The sequence below is a fragment of the Taudactylus pleione genome, unplaced genomic scaffold (assembly GCF_031769625.1).
Source record: "Taudactylus pleione unplaced genomic scaffold, aTauple2 ptg000148l, whole genome shotgun sequence".
NCBI lineage: Eukaryota > Metazoa > Chordata > Amphibia > Anura > Myobatrachidae > Taudactylus > Taudactylus pleione.
In genome coordinates this window covers 1,938,276-1,963,364 of record NW_028284550.1, presented here as the reverse complement: position 1 = coordinate 1,963,364, position 25,089 = coordinate 1,938,276, and the positions used below count along the sequence as shown (strand labels likewise).

General features: G+C 39.8%; 1 protein-coding gene across 1 annotated transcript; it reads left to right on the top strand.

Annotated features, from left to right (window-relative positions):
* The first annotated feature begins 241 nt into the window (after positions 1-241).
* Positions 242-11,987, top strand: LOC148522283 (uncharacterized). The gene is made up of 4 exons (XM_088474151.1): positions 242-275; positions 7,945-8,277; positions 11,224-11,526; positions 11,833-11,987. The coding sequence occupies exons 1-4, from the start codon at positions 242-244 to the stop codon at positions 11,985-11,987; spliced, it is 825 nt and encodes a 274-aa protein (XP_088330277.1).
* Positions 11,988-25,089: the final 13,102 nt, after the last annotated feature.

Sequence of the window (25,089 nt, the reverse complement as noted above, 5' to 3'; positions counted from 1 at the left end):
AATAAGTGTCTCTATTATTTAGCTTTAATCTAAATTTTTAGATAAATTCTAGAAATCTCAACAAACGTATAATAATAATAATAAAAACACTGTAGAGAGTCTCTATAAAGGTCACTGTGCACTTTTGGATGATAACATTATACCAGGGGGGCGGAGTTCCAGCCCCTGTAGATTTGGCTCGTTCTGGGGAAGACGTACTAAACCAACTGTGTTCAAAGGACACCTGTACTGGCGACCAGACATGACTCTCCTTACCTTACTACTGTTTCCTGAAGGTAAGAAACATTTTTATTTTAATCAGTGTTACATGTTTCCTTACAGCGATTAGACTAACTAATAACAGCAAACTACAAAGGAGCAAAAACTACATCCACCAAATAAATTATGCTTAAACTGAATATATGTAACTACAATATTTATTTTAAAAAAATGTTTTTGTATCAGTTATGATAAGAATTATGACTGATATCACGGCAGATTATTATGCCAGTATTGAGAGCTACTCTATATAACAAATTATTATTTTAACAGTAAAATCTACATTTTAGTAATATTCAGAAAACTTTGGCATTTTATTAATGTATCAAGATAACAAATTAATGTATAAAACACTAAATATACCCAGCTAGGGGCAGTTATTCATGTTTTACAAGAAAGCAGCATTTTATAAAAATAATCAAAATACCACCAAAACGTCATGTTTCACAGGTAATTTCCAATTTAATATTAATTTTACAAAATTTGTTCCCAATAAAAGTACAAGTAATAGCACTTTGGAGAGGGTCCCTGCTCTGCAATGCCCACCCTGTGTTGTATTTAGCTTTAAATCTAGCAGCTATATCGCTGGCATTGCACCGGGATCAGCAAATCGGAGGCTATTACATATGGGTTTAAGAGCCAATCCGCCGGATCTGGAGAAAGCAGAGGTCCTGGCTATTTGTAAATGTTAAGTCATCAAAGTATCTACTGTTGGGAAGGTTGGGGATTAAGTAAAATGCTAACTTCTTATTTGTTATTTAATATCTGGTTCCATTACCTATCAGACTTCTGTAACAGAGTACGCAACAACATAAAAACACACATATAGCATTTTTCAAATAAGATAAAAAAAATTACATTTGGGAATAAACAGAGTGTACATATGCTAATTAGTCCTATTCTCCTATTCCACGATGGTACCTGGTGTTTTGTAAACTCCAAATCAAAATTCAGTGTTAACATTCTGCGGATTTTTTCCATTTAGTTAAAAAAAAAAAAAAGATCATAATTCCATTCAAGTGTAGAGGGACATTTAGGTGCACATCCAACAATTCATCATGTATAGGAGTGTCATCAGTGCATGTGCCAGCAGGCAGCTCCGGGGAGGGGGGCTTCAGATCCCTCTCCCGAAAAAAACCCTGTGAAATTTAGTCTATAGGCTGCAATAGGCTAATGCCAGCTTGGTAAATATGGGACCATAATAGCACAAACCTATGGTCAGAAATGAAGGGACCGTGGCAGATATTGGTGGTCCCTCATTCTTACAACCATAGTATTGGCAATATCCCAAAAATATATATTAATAAATGTGCCCCTAAATACATTGATGGTAATAGAGGGGTTATAGTTTCATTTTTAATATTAAAATCTATGAATCTATGAACAGTTTTGTTTTTTGTACAGATAATGGACCATATTATAGTTATTTTTTTTAGATAATTTCTAGGGACACTGAGGTTTATTGTCTAACATTGCTCAAAGGTGCAATTCTGCTCTAAGACCCAATCAGACATTTATTTCCGTTGTTTAATGTGCACAGGACATTTATAATAAATGCTATTTGCTGCACCTTCCAACAATTTCAGTAACTTTCCTTCAGTGACAGTAATTATTATTGTGCAATAACCCGTAACAATCAACATGAAATAACCCGTAACAACCAATGTGCAATAACCTGCAACAACCAATGTGCAATAACCCGCAACAACCAATGTGCAATAACCTACAACAACCAATGTACAATAACCTACAACAACCAACGTGCAATAACCTGCAACAACCAACGTGCAATAACCCGTAACAACCAATGTGCAATAACCTGTAACAACCAACGTGCAATAACCTGCAACAACCAACGTGCAATAACCCGTAACAACCAATGTGCAATAACCTGTAACAACCAACGTGCAATAACCTGCAACAACCAATGAGCAATAACCCACAACAACCAATGTGCAATAACCTGTAACAACCAATGTGCAATAACCTGCAACAACCAATGTGCAATAACCTGCAACAACCAATGTGCAATAACCCGCAACAACCAATGTGCAATAACCTGCAACAACCAACGTCCAATAACCTGCAACAACCAATGTGCAATAACCCACAACAACCAACGTGCAATCAAATAATAAATAAGAGCAAATGTATAAATGTTTACTTCGGTTAGATGCTTTAATGAAAAATATCTCCCTGTATGTTTAGATTTTATTTAATTAAGATTTACAGTATAATTCCAAGTAACAATAATAATTCCAGACATTTATTTCCATTGTTTAATGTGCACAGGACATTTATAATAAATGCTATTTGCTGCGCCTTCCAACAATTTCAGTAACTTTCCTTCAGTGACAGTAATTATTATTGTGCAATAACCCGTAACAATCAACATGAAATAACCCGTAACAACCAATGTGCACTAACCTGCAACAACCAATGTGCAATAACCTACAACAACCAACGTGCAATAACCTGCAACAACCAACGTGCAATAACCTGCAACAACCAACGTGCAATAACCTGCAACAACCAATGTGCAATAACCTACAACAACCAATGTGCAATAACCTGCAACAACTAATGTGTAATAACCTGCAACAACCAACGTGCAATAACCTGCAACAACCAACGTGCAATAACCTGCAACAACCAACGTGCAATAACCTGCAACAACCAATGTGCAATAACCTACAACAACCAATGTGCAATAACCTGCAACAACTAATGTGTAATAACCTGCAACAACCAATGTGCAATAACCTGCAACAACCAATGTGCAATAACCTACAACAACCAATGTGCAATAACCTACAACAACCAATGTGCAATAACCTACAACAACCAATGTGCAATAACCCGCAACAATCAAATCAAATAATAAATAAGAGCAAATGTATAAATGTTTACTTCGGTTAGATGCTTTAATGAAAAATAACTCCCTGTATGTTTAGATTTTATTTCATTAAGATTTACAGTATAATTCCAAGTAACAATAATAATTCCCCAAATCATTGATATAAACAGTCTGCCGAAGTTGGGACATTGGTGCTGATAACATATTAGCAGATTGCCCATCTAATTGGATTACCCATCCTTGTATTCTTGCTGTCTGTATAGACAGGGATCTGTCGGGGAACCCTACTTGGGACCACAACATGATTTACATTCTCATTTTATTATTTTGCTGCTTAATCAAGGCCATAATTCCCCTTCTGAATATTGTGCACTAGAAGCCAAATGTAATTTGTGGGAGCCATCACAACTTCAGTGAGTAACCATTATATTTAATGCAGCAATTATTTTACAGGCAAAACCTTGGTTTTGGCTTAAGCACTTGCCTCTGTTTTGCTGGATTTGCACTGGCTCCTGAAAATAACAGGTTATTTGGGGGGTTTGCAGATTGTTTGTTTTCACTTACCAACAGTGACCTCTGTTACTGACCTCTCTTACAAGTGCCACTTGGCAAATTCAATCACCCTCTGATAGTAAGTGTCAGCTGTCTATCATTGTGTTGCCCCCAGTTGGAAGACAGTAGTCGCTGCTAGCCACAGGGGTCCTTCTTACCAGCCAATGGAAACTATTGCTACTGGGTTTGAAGTATATCTGCTGCAACACCTCTGGTGATAACTCTGGCTGGACCCCCTGACTACTTGCTTTGGATCAGGCATACTGGGACATTAGCAGAATGTTGAATCAGGTCATTGGACTCAACCTACAATATCCATGGTGTATTAGTGTTGGTACTTATGTGTAGGTCACAGGAATACAGCAAGTATAGACTTCTCAAAGGCACAGAGCTGGATCTTTAGTAGTCGGCCTTGTTAATGCTCAGAAACAACTATTAAAAGAGCTGCTCCTGTATATGTTACATCGTCACTTAAAGGTTGTATAGATGTTATTCAGACTTTGGGTTTGAATGTCCTTCTTATATGGAAAAAATATATATCCATCCTTGCCATAAATTCAAATATCCGGTTGAACTCAACTCAACCTATTCTAGTGCAATATAATATGAGTAGGGTGGCCAGCCTGGGACAGGGGTTAGACTGCCATGAGCCACCCAATTGGATTATAATTGACAAGCCAATGGCAAGGTTTCAACTCATGTGCAGTTCATGTATCCTCTAACCAGGCCAGACAACAGAACCAGACTCTACTGCTTGCAGCACAACAACACAACATACTAAAGTCTCGTATCGGGAGTTAGCTGTATATAAATGTATAATTGTAATATTCTTTTATATTATACAATATAATAAAATATTAATTACAGTTTTATTTAAATATGTCAGCATGGCCACTTCCAAAATCCTCAACCAGCCCCACCACTTAACTCCTGGGACGATTTCTGCTATAAATAGGTGACCGTGAGCACAGGGTGATAACTGACTCCAGGCTGGTCAGTGCAGGGTTGGTGTATGAAATAAAACAAAAAGTCAATTTCATTTTGAAAAATTTTTTTTTTTGAAGATGCCACAAACTCATATTTGGCCTCTTATTAAATGGAAAAAAAATTAAGAGAAAATTACTTTTTCTCCTTTCATTATCTCCAACTCAAATAAATAATTTAAAAAAAGGTACATACCTACACTGGGCAGCAGCTAAAGAGCTTGTGACTTGCTGTTTGGTAATGGGTATTTTAACTCATTTAACACTGGTCAGCCCTAGTATCCAGGGGTTGTTTATGTGATTTTTATTTTGCTTCTTTCTGCTTTCTATTTGGACTAAGTTGGATTTGGAAATAATTTAAAAAAAAGAGACATTTTTAACTTTTTGTAAAGTAATAAATGTGGGACTGTTGAATCTGGAGTTTTATATTCAAAGTGTATTTATATTAGGGGTGTGCGGGTTCGGTTTTACTCGGTTCTTATCGCCACTTTACCGCAAATTCGGCTCGATTTTATTCGCTATCCAAAACACATGATCGGTGATAGCCAATAAAAAGATCCGAGTAAAACCGGACCCGCTCACCCCTAATTTATATATATATATTTTTTTACTTTTTTGTTTGAAAAATATGGGCCCTAGAGACTAATATTGATTATACTGCTAGCACACGGGTGTCGCTTCCTGGATCCCAAATTTTGTTCATTACCCAAGATCCCACAGCCTGTATCAGCACATAGTTGCAGGGGCATGCTGATAGGACAGTTGCCCAGAGTGCTGAGCATGGATGGCGCAGGTGGCTGCCTCTGCCTGCTCCCGCCCGCCACCTGCCTACCCTGCTCCCAGCTGACACCCATGGCCCTCCTCTCCAACTGTCCCCATAGTACTGTCTGCTGCCAATCCGCAGCAGCCACTGTCACCAATCACAGCAGAGCTGTGTGATGTGTACCACCGCCTCCCCTCCAGCTAAAGACAGCTGCAGAAGCAATCAGGCAGTGACATATTCACAGGTATCGCATGTGCCCCCACCATCATTTTTTGGCATATATTTTTTTATCCACGGCAGCTGGGGCGGTTTCCAGTACCCGCCTCTGGCCTGATACACTGAGCAGTTCAACCTCCTGCTCTGATCAGCACCATGGCTGGCTCCTTCTTATAAGGTGCGACGTGAGGTCACCATGTGGCGCCATGTATGAAGAAAAGAGCCAACATGTAGATCATAGTGTGAGCCTGCAGCTTGGTGAAGCAGAGGTGAATAAGGATTGAGTTACCAAAAAAGGGGACTTGTCCTTTTAAGAATATTTTTTTATTTTTTTCCCCCGGAGTATAAATAATAGGACTAAAAACGCACAGACAGGTGCCTGTTTAAAAAAAAAAGAAATAAAATAGAAAACTCTTTATAGGCAAGTTAAGAAGATCAATGTTGCAAAAAAAACAAACACTTTAAAAGAGATCCAATGAAAGGCCTTACCGTGTGACATATTGTTAATATTCACCACTAGTGTGTGAAAAAATGTGGATTACGTGCACAAATGTATACTGGGGGTATCTTGTTAAAAATCCCGCATTTGCCCCAAGGGCCTGAGGAGCTTATAACATGAGAGGAGAGAAATGAGGGGGGGAGGCAAAAACGACCCAAGATGTCTGTTGCTAGGCCTGAATTTATAGGCATTTAAGTGGAATGTAATGTTATCTTGGAAGAATCTCAAATGTGTAGTCAGTTCATGCATAGTTTGCCATTTTCGAATCAAACCACATGTACTGTAGGGTTCCCACCCGAGGCTCAAACAGATAAACCTGGCGTCAATTGGTAATCAGTGCAACCTGACTACTTGCTGCTTTCAGATGAGGGAATACTCAAAACACATATAAAAACAAAGTCAAATACACATGAAAGTGCTAGTAGTCATAATTTATTCTTATAATTAATAAAAAAATGCAGTAAAAAAAATTATTATAAAACACACAAACACTGTCCGATATAATAACATTCACCAGCTTAAAATAAATGATACAAAATGCCATCATTGATTAAAAATATCCCCATAGAAAGGAGATAGAAAATACCACTTTGTAAATGAATTGACATACTGTACATGTAGATTATTTTTTGTCACAGTCAATTGTCGTTAATAAAGGAGATTTAGTCTGAATTAGTTCATTTGGTTAGTTAGTTATCTCCCATCCTGGCCAGGGATTGTATTTGGGTTTAGTATCGAGTGTATTGCAGCAGGTTAGTATAGTTAAAAGCAGTATTTTAATCACGTCTTTTTAGATAAAGTAAAATGCCGTGTTTGTATCGGTGTACCTCCCGGTTGCTGATGCTTATCGTTAGTATGCAGCCATCTCCGGAGCAAACAGCGTGTTACAGCTCCAGCTGGTGTGAGATAAGTGGTAATTAACGCGTTTCTCCACCTCCACAATCTTTCAGTGGCATCCTCAGAAACCCTATTGGATCCATGTCAGGGAGCTATGTGGAAAGAAGCCCAAAGGCTTCTATTAGGCAAGTCCATCTATAGATGGCGATACCTATCGGGTAGAAGCTCTGGAAAGTTTTGCCTAGAGAACAAGGTCAAACCTCCATAAATTGCAGTTTTCAGATTTTTAAACGCATTTTGCCATTAGTACATCGCGCCCTAATAAAGAATGAGTTACATAGTTTTTTTGCATATAAGATTCTTTTATTTATAAAGTACCCCTGGTTGTGCAAAAGCTTGATACTAAAGGCCCCCATACACGGTGCGATATAGCAGCCGATCCGATGGATTGGAACCATATCGCTGCTATATCATTCCGTGTGGTGGGATGATATAGGCCAGTGCGCGCTCCCTTGGGATCATACATCGCACCTCCAGAACTTACTGCATGTTCAGTTGATCCCATGCAGCGTTATGCGGGTGGGGGTGCCGGCATATTGAGCGGTTGACCACCCGATCGCTCCGTGTGTGGGGACCTCCCAATATGTCGGCCATCGGATTGGCCATCGCTTCTCATGGTGCATAACGCAGAAAGCACATTCAATGCTGACATTTTGGCCCTTCCTTCTGGTAGATTGTGGTGACCTGGACGTTCCCGGTAGACCAGGAAAGTGAAAGTGCCAACTCATAATCTCTTGCAAAAAAAACATTAACATTTTGTAGGTTGAAAAGCTGGCCTCGATCTACCGCCATACTTGTTTCTGTGTAATATGTATGAGCTGTCTCTCTGCATTCGGAAATGTACAGTATTAGTGCTATGCACAATTGACCGGTGACAATTCAAATATTTTTTACTGAATGCTAAACTTTTATTTTGCAGTGATTGTCGCTCAGATGGTTCTGTACCAGCCTCAGGACACGGTGTTTGCGGGTGTTAATGTCACCGCAGTTATCAGCTGTGCGGCTAATGAAAGTCTAGAAGACCAAGATAAAATCACCTGGTACAGAAAGAGCTGGAGAACAGGAGACGCTCGTGTTATATCTTGTCCAAATAATAATGGTGCACACAAATATACCTGTAGAAGTAATACAGTCACCACTGAACTGAAGATACACAATACACAGACTGATGACTCCGGAGTTTATTACTGTACTTTTATTTATAGTCGTACTCTACGAAAAATTGGCAATGGGACAACTCTAATTGCTGGAGGTAAGATATTGTATAGTACATACATATTCATGTACTAGATGTTGCCCACAGCTTCGCCCATGATGAAATCGCTTCTATCAACTTTTTTTTAATTTTATTTAAGGTGTTCTAGTTGTATTGCTTTGCATAGGGGCTTTGTCGCGGGAGTGAGTGGCCCATGTGACCAGCAGCGCTATACAGACTGGTGGCAGCAGTGCCTTCACCCACCACTAACACCAATGTCACTGTGTGCCCTGTGCACAGACTGCTATGAAGCCTATCCTATTCATGTGACCGCGGGCCCAAAGCACCTTTCCCCCCACCCCTTGCCGGCCGTACATGGTGCCACACCCCATCTCTTGCATTGATGATGTCAATAAATGTTGTTTTTCTTAATGCTCAGCTTCAACTTGACGAATCCAGATGAAACAAAGTGCAGGTTATTTCTAGGAGTTTCCATACAAAATAAAACCGTTTTCATGAAAATCGGTTCAGTAATATTTGTGCCAATTTGGAATAGACAGACAGAAAGTTCTTATTATATTAGTATAGATTAAAAATTTCATAAGCATAACTCCTGAGTAGGGAACCTTTAGATGGTGCAGCTATAGACCCCTGGACCCTGATACAATCTCAGAGGTATGATTCCCTGTTGCATAGCAAACCCAAGTTACCCAGAACCATCTCTGTGCAGAATCTATCCGTGAGAGTTCCCCAACTTGCAAGTGATGCCCATTTCCTATAGGCTTCCCAATTGCACAGAAAAAACACACAATGTTCAACCATTTTAATCAGAGAAAAACTTGGTACACGTTAGACAATTTCTCGTATGATATCCCCGATTCCGATGGATCGGGCCGACATATCATCAAAATCGTCAAGTGTGTACCCACTATGACGGCTGTTGCGCACTCCTGTTTGGTCGCCAGCCGCATCGTCAGGTCGTCCCTACATGCAGCTCAACCTGGCGATGCGGCTGACGACCCCATGCAGCGGATGCGACAGGAGCCGACATATTGGGCGGTCGGACACTGGATTGTCTAATGTGTACCGGCTGATATGTTGACCCGTCATCAGGGGTGGGTCGTCCGTGCATCGCTGGGTACACATATCGTCTAATGTGTACCCAGCTAAACACTCAGAGCACTGTTAGTATCTCAGTTCTGAATGGGCTTTGGAGCCTCTGGTAACATGGAGGCTCCAGGTGAAGAGGATATCTCAGCGCTGGCATTCTGGCAGCAATCTAGGTAGGTGAGAGAGATCCAGGTACAGGCACTGTGACAGCGCAGGTGAGAGAGATCCAGGTCCCAGCAGTGCACTGTGACAGCGCAGGTGAGAGAGATCCAGGTCCCAGCAGTGCACTATGACAGCGCAGGTGAGAGAGATCCAGGTCCCAGCAGTGCACTGTGACAGCGCAGGTGAGAGAGATCCAGGTCCCAGCAGTGCACTGTGACAGCGCAGGTGAGAGAGATCCAGGTCCCAGCAGGGCACTGTGACAGCAGGTAAGAGAGATCCAGGTCCCAGCAGTGCACTGTGACAGCGCAGGTGAGAGAGATCCAGGTCCCAGCAGTGCACTGTGACAGCGCAGGTGAGAGAGATCCAGGTCCCAGCAGGGCACTGTGACAGCGCAGGTAAGAGAGATCTAGGTCCCAGCAGTGCACTGTGACAGCGCAGGTGAGAGAGATCCAGGTCCCAGCAGTGCACTGTGACAGCGCAGGTGAGAGAGATCCAGGTCCCAGCAGTGCACTGTGACAGCGCAGGTGTCAGTAACTGTGTTTTGCACTTTCACTAGCACAGATTGAATGTCAGTAGCACAGATTGAACGTCAGTGTCACAGCACAGACTCCCTGTCACAGCTGTCTCTATTAATGCATACCTCCCACCTGTCCAGCTTTTGACTTTTCAGGGACTGTCCCGCTGTCCCACTCCTGTCACTGCTGCTTAGCATAGCATGCGCACAGTGTCTGTTCACAGTCCAGGGAGAGCCTGGGGGCATCTTCGGGATTGCTTGGCATATCCCCAGAGTAATGAAAATGGGGGTGTGCCACAAGGCCACGCCCCCTCCACAAAGTCACCCCCTTTTCAGGCACGCACAAAGTCCCAAAATGTTGGGAGGTATGTTAATGTACCCTTGTGACAGAAAAACCTGAATACCTTATACCTTCTCTTAGCCTTCTATACATGTCCCTTATTGTGAACCCCAAGTTATTATACGTACCTGAGAACTGAAACGCAGCTCATATTACTGCCCCCAGTGTAGTCGTAAATTCCGGGAAAGTGGAGTCAGTGAAATATGCAATGTGTTGACTTACATAGTCCAATGTCTATAATATGGTACAGGAACCCACCTTAGAGGTGTTCTGGCACTATTAGCTCCACAAATACATTTTGGTAGTACTGCTACGATACTGAATGTGTTCTCACTTGTTTAGTGATTTTCTTTTTCGTGGTAGAGTAACGCTACTGTGTGCTGACTGGTGAATTTCAGGTAAAGACACCTGTCTCCTCACTTACAATGTGAAAGGTGCGTGTTTAATAGTTGAATGTTCCTTTGTGTCAGTGATAGGCTGGGAGTGTGTGATGGGGGAGCAGGAGACAGGAACCTCATAGCACTGATGCGCCCCCTGTTGCTCACCGGGGAAAGAAAATGCAGTACCTGGGAGGTGCACTCCTGTATTATGTGAGAGGGGCAATGTAGCCAGGGCACCAAATGTGCCCACAGCACTTCCACCGGCCACTATGGGCTGGTTCTGAATTGTACACAAAAGCCGGTTTTTGTACACTGCACGCCCATGTAGTGAGAATACAGCTGATCATGTCTGCACTCCATTCAGGTTTCATTGGTGCAGAACACAGTTGATATCAGCAAAGTGATTACATGAAAGAGCATATTGTTATTATTACGCCTGTATAACCTCATGTGTGCAACATAGTTTATTCTATATTACCACCATCTGATCTTCCCAGACAGCTCCACACCCAGCAGCTCAGTCCATCTCCTGGCTCCTGCCCGGCCTCCTCTTCCTAACACCACTGTACAGCTGGCCTGTGTGGTACGTGGGGCTCGTCAGACAGTCCATGTAACCTGGAACATCTCTGGGACTCATCACAGGGGCAGGATGATCTCTATGGAGGAGCCAGGTGGGACCTGGACTTTCCTGAGCCTCATCTCACTTCCCAGAGACAGCTGGGGCCATGGAGAGCTCGTAACCTGTAACGTCTGGTTTACTTCCTCTCCCGTCAGCGTCCACTGGGAAATACCAGAGAGAGGTAACGATGCATCATGGGAGGGGAAGTATTTTCACACTGTTTAATTATGATTTAAAAACTTGAATAATAACCATTAAGACTGTAAGCTCCTTGGGGAAGATTACACCAAACTCTACTGTAGTAAATATTCCCAAATATTATTTTCTTTTCTCTTTGTAAGTTGTCATTTTGCATGGCTATGTACAAGGGTCTCCTGAGCCCACATGTATTAGCCTGCGAGTTACAGGAACCGGCACAACTTTTGTTGGAACAAGAGGATGGATCAGAGTTTAGTCTGCACAATAATGTTCTGTGATAATTTCTTAGGTGGACACCTCTCTGAATTTACCACTAAGTGTCAGAGCTACCTGATACCTGCCCTGACGGGGGCTATTCTTCTGCTGCTGACTCTGTTTGCTAATCTCATTCGGACATACAGGCAAACAGGTAACAAAAATGGAGTTAGATACATCAGGCCCTAGACAGCCAAACAATCTCACCTATATGCTGAGACCGATGTACATGTCTGAAATGGGATGTAGTTATGTAGGGTTAGGCACCACTGGGTGGATTAGGGTTAGGCTCTAATAGGGGGGGTTAGATTTAGGCCCTAACAGGGAGGATTAGGGTGTGGGATGGGGAGGGTTAGGATTAGGCTACAAGAAGGGAGGGTTAGGGACAGGGGGAAGGGGGGAGTGCAAGTATACATACCCGGCCCCTGTCGGAATACCAACCATCGGGATGCCACTGTCGGTATTCTGACAGGAGTCATCCCGACAGCTGGCATTACATACCCATTCCGTCTGCAACATGTGGGCGCACAAACTTTGTCACCTTACTGTCTGCACCATAACTTGTCGAAACCTTTGAAGCTGAACCTTATGTAAATGTTCTAGTTGTGTTATAGAGTTAGAGTATAAATTTGCCCCATGACGTGCAGTTTATTATATATCAAAACGTAAAGATCAATTTACATATCTGTATATTTTAATATAATAATAATAATAATAAAACTGGAGACTCCAAGAACAGGAATTCTGATACATAGGTAAATATATATATATTTATGAGTGCATGCAAATCAGACATTTTGTTTATTTAAGCCTTTTACACATGATTCTGTCTAGGTGACCACACACTACACTACAATCCCAAATCACATCATGTTTGCTGACCTTCATGACATATTGAGCAAATAAATAAATATTCATGAATAAAACCCAGAGACAGGGATAGACATGAATTGCATTTAATGTACAGAAATAAGAGGAATTGCACAGTTCACTTTTGCAGCATTGACAAACCGAGACATTTCCAAGGACAATATATTCAAGAGCACAAAGTCCAATTCCGCTCTGTAAATCAGCATGCACACAGGGCAAATTCACTGTACCAGGCATGATCAGGGGTCTGGGAGGCTACTGTGCTATCGCCGGACCCCGGCCCAAATTTTGCGATGAGGACCGATTATGCCCTGTGCCGCCCCTGGGAATACCACTAGTGGAGATATTAGAAACTCACTTTAATTGTAATATCACACACAATGTTTTTGGAATCAGCCATGAAAATAGATATATATATTTTTTTCCTTTTAGGACGGGATTGTGTACTCACAACTGGATATGTATTATCTCACCGGGGGCAGAAAGTAGCCCATTCGTGGACACTCAATAATATTATACTGCATATAAGTCAGCCGTCTGGCTGGGCAAGACATGTTCTTCATCATTATTCTTACATAAGGAGGCAAACTAAATTCTTGTCAATGTATCTATGTGTTGTTTATATAATAATTAACATTCGTGTCCTTACATACATATATATATATATATATATATATATATATATGATATGCTCACATATGTATCAAAGGTGTTGCTGCTTTTAAAAGGCACTATACGGTATAAAATAATTTACAAATAGAAATATTCACAATTCCTACGTATTACCAACAGTGAATTTTAGCCCTTGCACATTTTTCCACAATTAAGTAGAAGTTTCACCTTCTGTAAAGGAATCAGGTAATCGCTGACTTATTTAAATAGCAAACAACCAATCAGGATGAACTCAGACCAGCTTTTGCAAATTCATTGGTCAATATTTAAAACAAATTCACTAAGAATAATAATAGACAGATCATATAGCAGATCCTATTATCTTTCTATATAAAACATTTTAATTTAATTACATTGTATACTTAAAAGCAGACACAGGGCCTGATTGAGAAATGTACACTAATGCCATCCCACTAATGCCATCGTAGCTGTCATCCCACTAATGCCATCGCAGCTGTTATGCGAAAATTTGCAAATGGCACAGATGCTGAGGAATGTAGAGAGACGCCCACCTGCAGCATTGCAAATCTAAGCACCTGCGTACAAAGTCGCAGAATCGGTTGCAGATCATCGTTAATCGCAGTTCTGAATAACCCTACTGCCACGCAGAATGACTGCGGGAACTGAGATGCCAGAGCCACTTTCACTGCGTACAGGATCGCAGACGCAGGCTGTGACACGCTCAAAAAAATGATCACAACACGCCTGAGTTCTTTACCGTCAGTCCCTATTACCTCCCACAGGCACTCCCTGACTGTCAATCACACTGGAAGTAAAAAGTTTATGCAAGCGACTACGGTAATGTACCTTGACACATGCACAGTGTTACTTAGATGCATGCATAGTTTACCGATAATCGCTCAACTGCGTAAATATCGCCATAACGTACAGCACTGATCAGGCCCTTAGTTGCAGAATGATGAAATTAATCAAAATCATGAGATCTCTCTGATGTGATAACAAAATAATCATAAATATAACATCCTCTTATTTTATCTTAATGGATCTAATATTTACATTGTTACTAGAGATTAAAGGTTTGCTGGAAACCAGAAACACATTTGGGGTTCCGAGTCAAACAGAATCTCGGCTCAGATCATTTTTGGGGTTCCAAGTAGAACAGAGTCCCAGTTCGGGTCTTCCCGTAAGTTCGGAACTCGGATCTAAATACCGGATCTCAGGTTTTGGATTGTAAACAGGTTCAAATTACATTATTTTGGGTGTTTTTATCAATTTTAAAGAAATCTAAAACCAAAACCGTAACCAAACCAAAACACTCTCTCTAATTGTTATAAGCTTAATATCAACAATTTGAATATAGTCAAAGTATAGACTTTAGGGCAGGCATAGCTATTATATAATGAGACCCATTTTAAGTAAAAAAATTAAAACCTCACTCAACAACGCTAAAAGAGGGTGAAGATAGAACAGAGATTATAATAAAACATACCAATGTCATTCTTACTTCTTGAACGCGCTAGGAAACTTAATGGATCATCAATTAATATTATTATTATTATTATTAATAATAATAATAATTTCTTCTTATTTTCTATAAAACAAAGAAATCTCTAAAAAAAATTAAAAAAACCCACATGAATTAATCAGTTATGTATTTGACCTTTTTAAATTTTGCTAGATATTATTAAGCTCAATCGTGTCATTCAACATTGTGAAGGCAGCTGTCTAAAGGCAAAGATAATGTACTGGAGGCCCTCTCTCTTTAACAGAGAAGTTAAAATCTTGTTCCACCTCTTTGTGTCACCTTAATCTGTTCTCACTATAATACCATTTGTCACTCCCATGAGCTAATCAATTATTGTTTCATAGACTATGTGTCTTTAATCATTGAAAAATATAAAATTTGCTTTGATAAATACTCCATGCATCGAAAGCGTCACCGGGATGGGTGTACCTACAGACTTGATGACTCCCAGATAAAGTTTCTCCAACCAGTGAACTTGTGGTAGGAATCTACAGAGCTCTGGAACCTGAGATCTCTTTCTTAAGGCTTTTCATTCCTGCTTTCTGGTACGCAGCTGTGTTCTACTCCTACCTTATATAATGTGAGTGTGATTTAAAGTGGCTGTTTTGTCTGTAATAAAAGCTGTATTGTAGTAGATCCCTTTTTATCTTTTCTTGCCTGTACTTCTTCCTGCGTGGTGAGAACACTTTGATGAGCCAACAGTCCAAACAGAAGCAGCATTGATTGAAATGGTATAAGTATGTTACCATAGCATAAGGGCATTATTCAGAAGGGATATTTCCCAAGATATTATATTTTTTATTTCTCCTTCGGGCTTAAGTGGTTTATTCTCCTCCATCTAAGCACAGCCTCCTATGTGAGTGGTCAGGCATCTGTGTACACAATTACTGTCAGTGACACTCCCATAAGACGGACCATCTGTGTGTGTGCGCTAAGCTGTCTTCCTGTCAATGGCCAGGAATGCCCACTACATTTTCTAATCTAGACCTTTTGTGTGTCTCCTGTTTGCCTCAATTGCCCACTTTGTGCCCATTCTACACTATCTGGACCCATGCGCAGAAGAAAAAAATAGCTCTACTGCGCCCAGGATGAGAATCAGGCCCAAAGTATTTTATAATTCTGACTTAATTGTTGTTAATATATATTGCATAGTTGGGTTGGGTATTTCACTGTCAACCTTATGACCCTGTCCATCTAATGTCCATGACGACATTTCGGCAATGTTAACAGTTTGTTAGTCAACATTTTGCTGTTAATATTTTGTCCACCTACATTTTTACTGCATCCCCCATCGTGTGAGGGGCTCATTAGTTTCCCAGTCAGGTTATTGTGTTGTGTGAAATATAGTCCTTCCAGGACACATTGGGACTCATTCAAACACATTGGTGATGTTCGGCAGCTGGGACGTGGATCTCAGCGACCTCGGAGGACGTTTGCTGGTAGTCGGAGTAGAGGCTGGGATTGAGACGCGGCTGAAGCACCTTTATTGCATCATCAGGTGAGCCGCTCATTCACTGTCTCTCCGTGGACACAGCCTCCTCCGACAATAACCTTGCTATACTTACCTGGAAATATACATTATTTCATCTATCTAAACGGAGCTGTACATTAGATGCCTCACGGGACTCCTAATAACATGGAGCCAGCTGTCTGATATTACATAGGATCAGCGCTTTGGTGAGAGCATTGCAGCGGGATCAAATGTTTAGTGTGAAACATTCCAGTATTTTCCTTGTGAACTGGATTATTATTTGCTTTTTGTTGTTTATCTCTTATATTGAGACTATCTATGAGAGACATTTAATATAAGACACCTATTGCATATTATATGCTTGTTTATGTTTTGGATTCACCTCTCTCAGCATTATATTTTTTTGATAGTGTATCTAAGAATTGAATCACTATATTATGGTGACTTTTATATTGTATATTGACCGGTCAATTTGATATTGTTACATTATATTTTATTATTAGTAAAGATTTATAAATAATTATAGCAGTGTGGTGATTGTCAGTTCATCCATATCAACCCTTAAGCATATTAATTAGCGCAGGGGTTCCTTCACATATTTTGTTTGTCCAACACACCCGATTCACAGGTGTGTAACTGTGTTGCCACTAGCACATTTTTTATCTCTGCTGCTTTATACATCAAGTTTTGCTACACACAGGTAATTTGAGTTTATATATTTAAATTTAGTCAAATTAGCGCTGGATGGTTGTTTTTAGTTTTGTGTGAAATATACTGCACAAAATAAAAGGATGACATCATATGTTGCTGAAGTAAATTACCGGCATATGTCTGTGGTTTTATGGGTGGAAGTTTCTGGCTTTGAGGCGAGATCCTGTCAGTAACAACGTTTTATTGTGCAACACATTTGTGGACATAACCGTCACAAGCAGGATTATGAAACAGAAGACTGTAACGCCAAGTTACGACCAACCGCTTTGTATTAACCACTCAGTGTTAATCTCAGAACATGTCCTCACTGTATTATCTCTTCCTGTGCTCAATTTATAAATAAAGCTTGGTTGATAAAAATAAGTGGTTTGCACAATTACTTAATGTTATTAAATGTTACAGCATTAGCTCTATGGATCTACAGTGGACTATTTTTAAACTTTCAATATTGACACACGTCACTGTTCCATCTGAGCGTGGGTGTGGGCTGCATGTCAGGAAGTCACAGACTATTTACAATGAGAACACATAGCAACCAAAATGATTTTATGGTGTTATTTGCTAAAAAAAAATCTTGAACGTTCTCTTACTGCCAGACAAGCAAATAAGCATGACAACCAGGAGCATTGCTATGCACTCCTACAGTATGCAAGTATAGCCATTATTTTTAATACTGAATATCATAAATCACAATACGCTAATAACCTATGGCCATCCCATCGCTAGATGCTCCCAGGAGAACAAACAGGAAGAACAGGTAAGAGATGATGTCTTACAGGTGAACAAGATGGGGCAGTGAAGAGGAACATAAGAGGAAGGAGGGCCCTGCTCATGACACTTTACAATCTATCACGTGGCAGGGTGTACTGTGCACCTGGTGGTCCACATCACTTACCCAGTATCCATAAACTATTCTTATCTTTCCGCTGACACTCCAGAAATCACCAGAGAAATGGAGCTGGCACCATTTTGTTAGAGATATGTGCATCGCAGTAGGCTATGTCACAGTCTACTAGGCGCATGCACTAGAGTGAGAGTGCCCCTCTCAGACTGCTGCGAGCCCTCTCCTCTAATAAACCTCCTATGCTTACAATCTCATTGTTTTAACCTTTAGCAAAGTGCTGATTGTAGTAAGTAAAAAGAAATGTGTAATAGTCAGTGCTTATGGTGCACTGCCACCCGGTGTCTGTAGCTGGTATTTTTGTGGATCCTACAGTAACCAATGGAGAAATAGGCGCTGCTCATAGGACAAGGCCAGACAAGAATGAAGCAGAGAATACAAACGTATAAACACAGCTTTTCTGAAAAAATAACTGATATAAAAAATAAATTATATAAAATACTATATTAATACAATTAAAATTAAATAATGTGATGAATCCAGATCCAAAACCAATACATGGGGCTCAGTGCACATCTAGTTATTGTTTCAGTGTTATAGGAAATAATTATTATGGTGACTGATGTCTGTGTGTGGATAATTTCCTGCAGTCAACCTTAAAGTGTTTGACCATGTATGAAGCACAGTGTCAGCTCTCTGTTAGACTATTGAGAAGACCACAGCAGAAAACAGCCCACAAAATCAGCGCTCAGGCCTCACTACATACAACTAACTGGTTCCTATGATTTATAATCAGGAATACAGCAACCTGAAACTCTTCTTATAAATGTCATTATCATATATTTCAACTGTTTCTTTGCCTACCGAGGTAAACTGTATATAAATCTGTTTTTGTTTATTGCACTATTTAAGTCTTTATTGTTTATTCTTCTATAGACATCTATTTTTATATTTCTCCTATAAATCCTATACTTTTAATTAGCTTTTTTTAAATAAAAAATTAGTAGTACTAGTCACATATTATTTATTAATCTGACCACCTTTATCGGAGTTTCATTATTTTAGTTGTAAAAAGTTGCATTTTTAACAATTGTCTTGCAGTTTTTCCTACAGTACTTTTAGAGGTCTGCAACACACCATTGATGAGTTAACCAATACACCACCAATTGAGAAATCTCCTTTTTAATTAGATAAATAAACAAATAAAACGCTTGGAACAAATTTCATCATTCTGTTATGTTTGTTAGTTTATCTATAAATGTACTTTATTATTGAAGATACCTTATGGATTTAGATGTCTACTAATAAGAAAAGAGGAATTTTGGGGTCTGTTTGTTTTTCTTAAAATGCTAAAACAATCAGCCTTTTTTAACTACTGTACTTAGTATTTTTGTGGAAGCACATGTTTCAGCCAGTCCTGGTTCCCAGGGTACACTGGTTCTTGTAAAGTCATCATGCTCTAGCAGTCCCTGGTGGGCATGCTGGTGTTTGTAGTTCTAGTTAAAAAAATCCACTTTCTGCTGGGAGTTGTAGTTCAGCTACCATACTTATTTAATCACATTTTATGAATACACTGTTACTATGGCAATCATCACCCACATAGTGCAAAGAAGAGCTCCAGTGATGTACACCTTATCAGACAAGATGGGAACAATTGAACAGGTAAAATTTAGAAGGGGCAGAAGGTGGTATGACAAAACATTCATGTATATGAAATATATTATTTTTATTAATAATAATAATAATAATAATAATAATAATATAATAGTTGGAGAAGGCAATATTTAAAAAAAAAATAACAACTCCCAAAAAATGTACATAAATATTAAACAAATACACACAAAATGAGTAATCTATATGGACCTGTAGGATCTTTTCTGCCATCTAATTACATTTTTATTTTCAGTTTTCAAGTTATCAAATATCTATTAATAGAACAAAGAAATGATGACTAACAATGTATTTCAGTTAGATCATAGTCATTTAGTACATATGTAATGATATGTAGGAGCCATTTATAGCCCATTAATCTCTGTGCTTTTACTCTGTGTTCTCCTGCATATATCAAACAGCATAAGCTCTGAGTTAGTATCACACAAGTTTTGGGGTCTGATTCAGAGTTGGACACAGTGACAATGATGCACAAGGTTGGCCGATGTTGTAAGTCTGAGCATGCATGTGAGTTGCACAGAACATGTGTCCTGATTGTTACCACTCAGAGATGCAGCACAGAATGGGATGCAGGGTCTGTTGGTTTTAGTTGGCGTAGCTAGGAGGTAACAGGGGGTTGGATAAGCTGATGCAGATGTGTGGCGGGCATGCCATTGACAGTTGTGTTATCCAAAGATGCACAGCCACTCATAGAGGAGGCCATAGTTAGGCAGAGAAACTGCACCTGCCATAGGGCTGGTTCAAATTTTGAAGGTGCCACCATTGGTGCCTCTAAGATGCTCCAAGACAAAAATGTTTAAGTTGCTCCTCTGATGAAGGCTGTTCAACCAGATGAGACCCAGGAAGTGTATTTCCACATTGTCTACCTTGATAAAACTTGAGGTTTTACAGTCTGAAGACACTGCATGTGGGCATCTCAGTTTCTAGACAATCTGCTGTGGCATTAGCATAAGACACATGTGCCACTGCTGAGTCTGTGTCTGCCCAGTGATATGAAATATGGACTGTTCTTGCAGTGTTTACATAGCTATTAAGCTCTTGGGACCACAGATGGTGCCCATTAAAGTACCTTAAAATCAGAAAGAAAAACACTCACAATGGCCCTGCAGAGATAACAGAGGATGTGGTCAGGATCCCGACTGTCAGAATGCAGACGATGAAAATACCTACAGTGGCAAACCGACAATCACAATCCCGACAGATTTCACTGGTATTAGGGTTGGGGTTAGGGACTAGGAGGAGGGTTAGGGTTTGGCTGAGGAAGGGGAGGGTTAGGGTTAGGCTACAGGACAGGAAGGTTAGGGTTAGGCTGCAGGAGGGGTGGGTTATTGTTAGATTGCGGGAGGGGTGGGTTAGGGTTAGACTGCGGGAGGGGTGGGTTAGTGTTAGATTGCGGGGGGGGTGGGTTAGGGTTAGACTGTGGGAGGGGTGGGTTAGTGTTAGATTGCGGGAGGGGTGGGTTAGGGTTAGACTGTGGGAGGGGTGGTTTAGTGTTAGATTGCTGGAGGGGTAGGTTAGGGTTAGACTGCAGGAGGGGTGGGTAAGGGTTAAGATTTGGGTCAAAATATTTACCAAAATACATCTGGATTTTGACCAACAGTATTCTGACCGTCAGGATCTTGCACGCAACCCAATTAATACAACTCACTCTGTATCCAGATATTTTGGATTTCACCAGAAAATACTTTAAAAGTCAATTTGGAAGATGAGTCTAAAGAGAAAAAAAGATTTAAAACATTATTAAATTTGTAATGTTCTCTATGTCACAATTATTCTATAAAGAGGTTGGGGACATTGGTGGAACATCCTGTTTTAGTAGGTGAGAATAACAGTTAATTAGTTTTTCATTCAAATTGATAACACCCTTAACAGTTTTATCATATGTAAACTATAATAAATACTTCAAAGTTATTTCAGAATAGGTTCCTGTCTGTGGTTGCAATCATTGAAATACTAGATAATAACATGGCTTCCTGTTTGTAGATAATGATGAAAGCTCAGCCATATAACCATATTGTGATAAATCTACATTTTACAAATAAGTTGCATTTCTGAGTAAGGGAAAACTGATTTAGCTGATCTCTGGTTATAGTGACCCTCATCCAAATACTGTATATTTGTTTTATTCCTAAGCTCAATGTGATTGTATTAATAATAACTAGTTTTCAGCACTCTGATTTTTTAAATAAGTTTTTTTTAATAAAAAAATAGTCTACTTTCATATATTTAAAAAACCCACATGACTGGATTTTAGTTTAAGTTCATCCCTGTCATTGATCATGAATATAAAATAAAAAAATTCCTAATTTATCGTCAGTGTATAAAGTGATATAATTCTGCATGACTTGCTGGAGACATGGGTTTAATTAATTGATTTAGTATCCAATGAAGTTTAATAAAAGAGTTGCTTTGTATACCACCCTGATGAAGTTATTATAATGAGACCCATCAGGGAATTACCCAACACTGTATCTAAGAAAGGAAGCTGTATCTGTTGGCTTTCAGTTAGAATGCAAGATGGTCCATGGGGGAATGCTGGATATACAACAGGAAGACTAAGTTGAAATTAGAATGGGATCTAATAAATACAGATAATTCTAAAACTAATGTTATGTACATTTTGTGTATTTTAATCTGTAAGGATGAAACGTTTATGATACTGCACTATTTGCTGTGCTTTCTCTCCACTTTTTATCCCCTGCTGTTTGTTCTACATTGATTTATTTATATCCTCACTCCATAAATGCAGTTGCAAACAACAGCAATCGGTAAAGGACATAATTGTCAGATGCAAGTGTAAATTGTAGAGCCAAACAGTTCCAATGGGAATCCATTTAGAGATGTGCGAAATCTCTGTGAATTTTTATGTAAAGGTGCAAAATTCAGCCAAAACAATCTGCAAGTTCTGCTTCCCCGCATGGCTGAGTCATATTCTGCTATATATTTCTGCACAATGCAGATTGTCTAGAACTTGTATGTCAATGGTATACAATGTTTCTAAATAAATAAAAATATCAGCGCTGAAAGAATGTTTTTCAGTGGCACCTGTAAAGAAAATAGTATTCAATGTTTCTGCTTTGTGATGTGGTTGTGGTATGGAAGATAGAAGGCATTTCATATGCCTGTTGGAATTGAAACTACTAGGATGTGTTAAAATAAATTTAGGAGCAAAGGTTACAAATTTTATTGGTGTCTCCTATTTATTTTCTGATTTTTGTAGTCCTATTACATACCATTTGAGGGTGGAGTTTTGGGGTTGAGTTGCTGAATTATAATAGTGATTTCCTGGTTCAGAGGTCTTTAACCTTTTTGGAAATTCCACTACTCTGCTTTTGTGATTGTTGGCTTTATTGTTTTGTGGGAAAGAACAGCAACACTGGCTGCCTTGTTGTAGGTTTTGAGGTCCGTCTAAGCCTTGTGTTGTTGGTGATGGCTAGCAGTTGGCCCTCATAAAGGCCTTGAGTTGTTGGTGATGGGCTGGAAGTTGGCACCATCTAAGCCTTGAGGTGTGGTGATGGACAGGGCCACCAAGAGCCGCGGCGGGTCTGGGTGATGGGGCGTGGTCTAATTGCAGGAGGTGTGACCACGCCCGCTTAGGGAAAAACACACACAAAAACAACATTTTAGCTGCGCCGCTTGGCAGCCCAGCGCACAGCCAGTGGGGGCGTGATCAGCATGATTGCTCCCCCCATAGGCATAGGAGACTGCTTAGCATCTGCGAGCAGTCTCCCACTGCAGCCCAGCACACAGCAGTGTGTGCTTGGCTGCTGTGATGTAGAAGGGAGGGGGGGTGCCGGACCCAGGCCCCACCAGCAGGCCCGGGGAATTTGTACCCGCTCCTCTCTGTGCCCCTGGTGATTGGCAGGCAGTTGGCCTCCAACTACACGTTTTATTATATTATTTGGCAAAATGGCCATACTGTGTTTAGGGTAAATTTTTCTTCACCATTATACTTTTTCTCTCCAATATATAATTAAACAAAGCTTACCCTTTTCCCCACCATTATGTTTAAATGTCTTTATTGTTGATATGTTTTTTCTCCATTAACTTGTGTACAAATGTAGTCTGATATCAGACGATAGGAAGTTTAAGTAAGAAAGAAGTCAAAGCACAAAAAAAGTAAGGCTAAATTCTTCTAATGAAAAATACAAAGTTCCACCACCTAATAAAGAATGAGGTGACTTTTCCTCAAAACAGTTGTCATGCATGTATGTCACAATGGTGGTGGGGTATATATAGGCCCTATTGTATATACAGTAAACAAATGATAACAATTCTGGAATTGCCAACAGCATCAACAATACACATGGTCTGGCCAATCTGAACTCATACCTGAATAAACTGGGTTTAAGGATATTGAGGTTAAGGTGTTTCTGTTAGATTTTATTAATAAACAATTATTTTAAAAAATAAATTATGGCTCATGGGGGGTGGTGTTAAAACTTTAATAATTCCAGTATTTTGTAAAAAAGAATAGAAGATGCAAAAAATATCCCAAATAAATATAAAAGAAATAAAAATATAATAATTAATTTAAAAATTAGCACCTTATAATTAGTGGTTTGTATATTATGGGGCTCAATTAGAAGTGGACAAATATGAGTTGACTGAGATCCCCGGCTTGTTCCGACCGGCTTGAGGTGATAATGCTTACACCAAGGACGGATTTGAGTCCCGTGCTGGCTTTAAAAATATGGGGAACTCTACGCAATTTTTCCCCCTATTTTTAAAACCAGGACTGGCTCAACAGCCCAGTGCTGGTTCCTAACATAAGGGGGAACCCTACTCGTTTATTACCAGGATTTTTTGGAACCAGGACTGGCTGAGTAGCCCAGGGCTGGTTATGCTTTTTGGGGGGGGGACCCTACGTCTTTTTGTTTTTTTTACAGTTAACCCTTTTTTCAGTTAAAACACACAAGCAGCCTTCACATATCTCACTGATATGTGTAGGCTGTTTGTTCGGGAGTGTTTGGCTACGGTCAGACACTGTAAACTCGGGGGAGAAATCTTGATCAGATACACCATCGGAAAACACAATCTCAGCAAAACACGAGGCTTGGTAAATGTGAGTGTTTCAGAAGCCTAAAATTACCCGTTTCAGCGATGCAAATCGAGTTTCTAATTGGCAAAACTCAATCAGACATGATTCTTAGTAAATTTACCTCCTGTAGTATAATCATAAGTACAGATGTGTCCTCTTGCATCTTTGCTGGTCGTGCTACAAAAGTGCGCACGTATCACACCATGCGATTACCTGCAGTAGCATATGCTATGGTACGCTATGGCACACACTGAGATTTTCAGCATACATACTGTAGCAAAGATGCAAGAGAACACATCTGTACTGCTACGTATATCAGCGTTACTGAGTGATATATATATATACTGCCAGAAAATTATTTTTATGGATTAATAGAGCCCCCCTAGTGTGTATAAATGTTTACATATATTTTATATAAAATTCAATGTTATATGGAATATATGACTTTCATGTTTCATGTGCAGCCAAGACATTATTCTCTTATGTGTATATGACACTACATTATTATATTGTGTACGAATAGGGTTA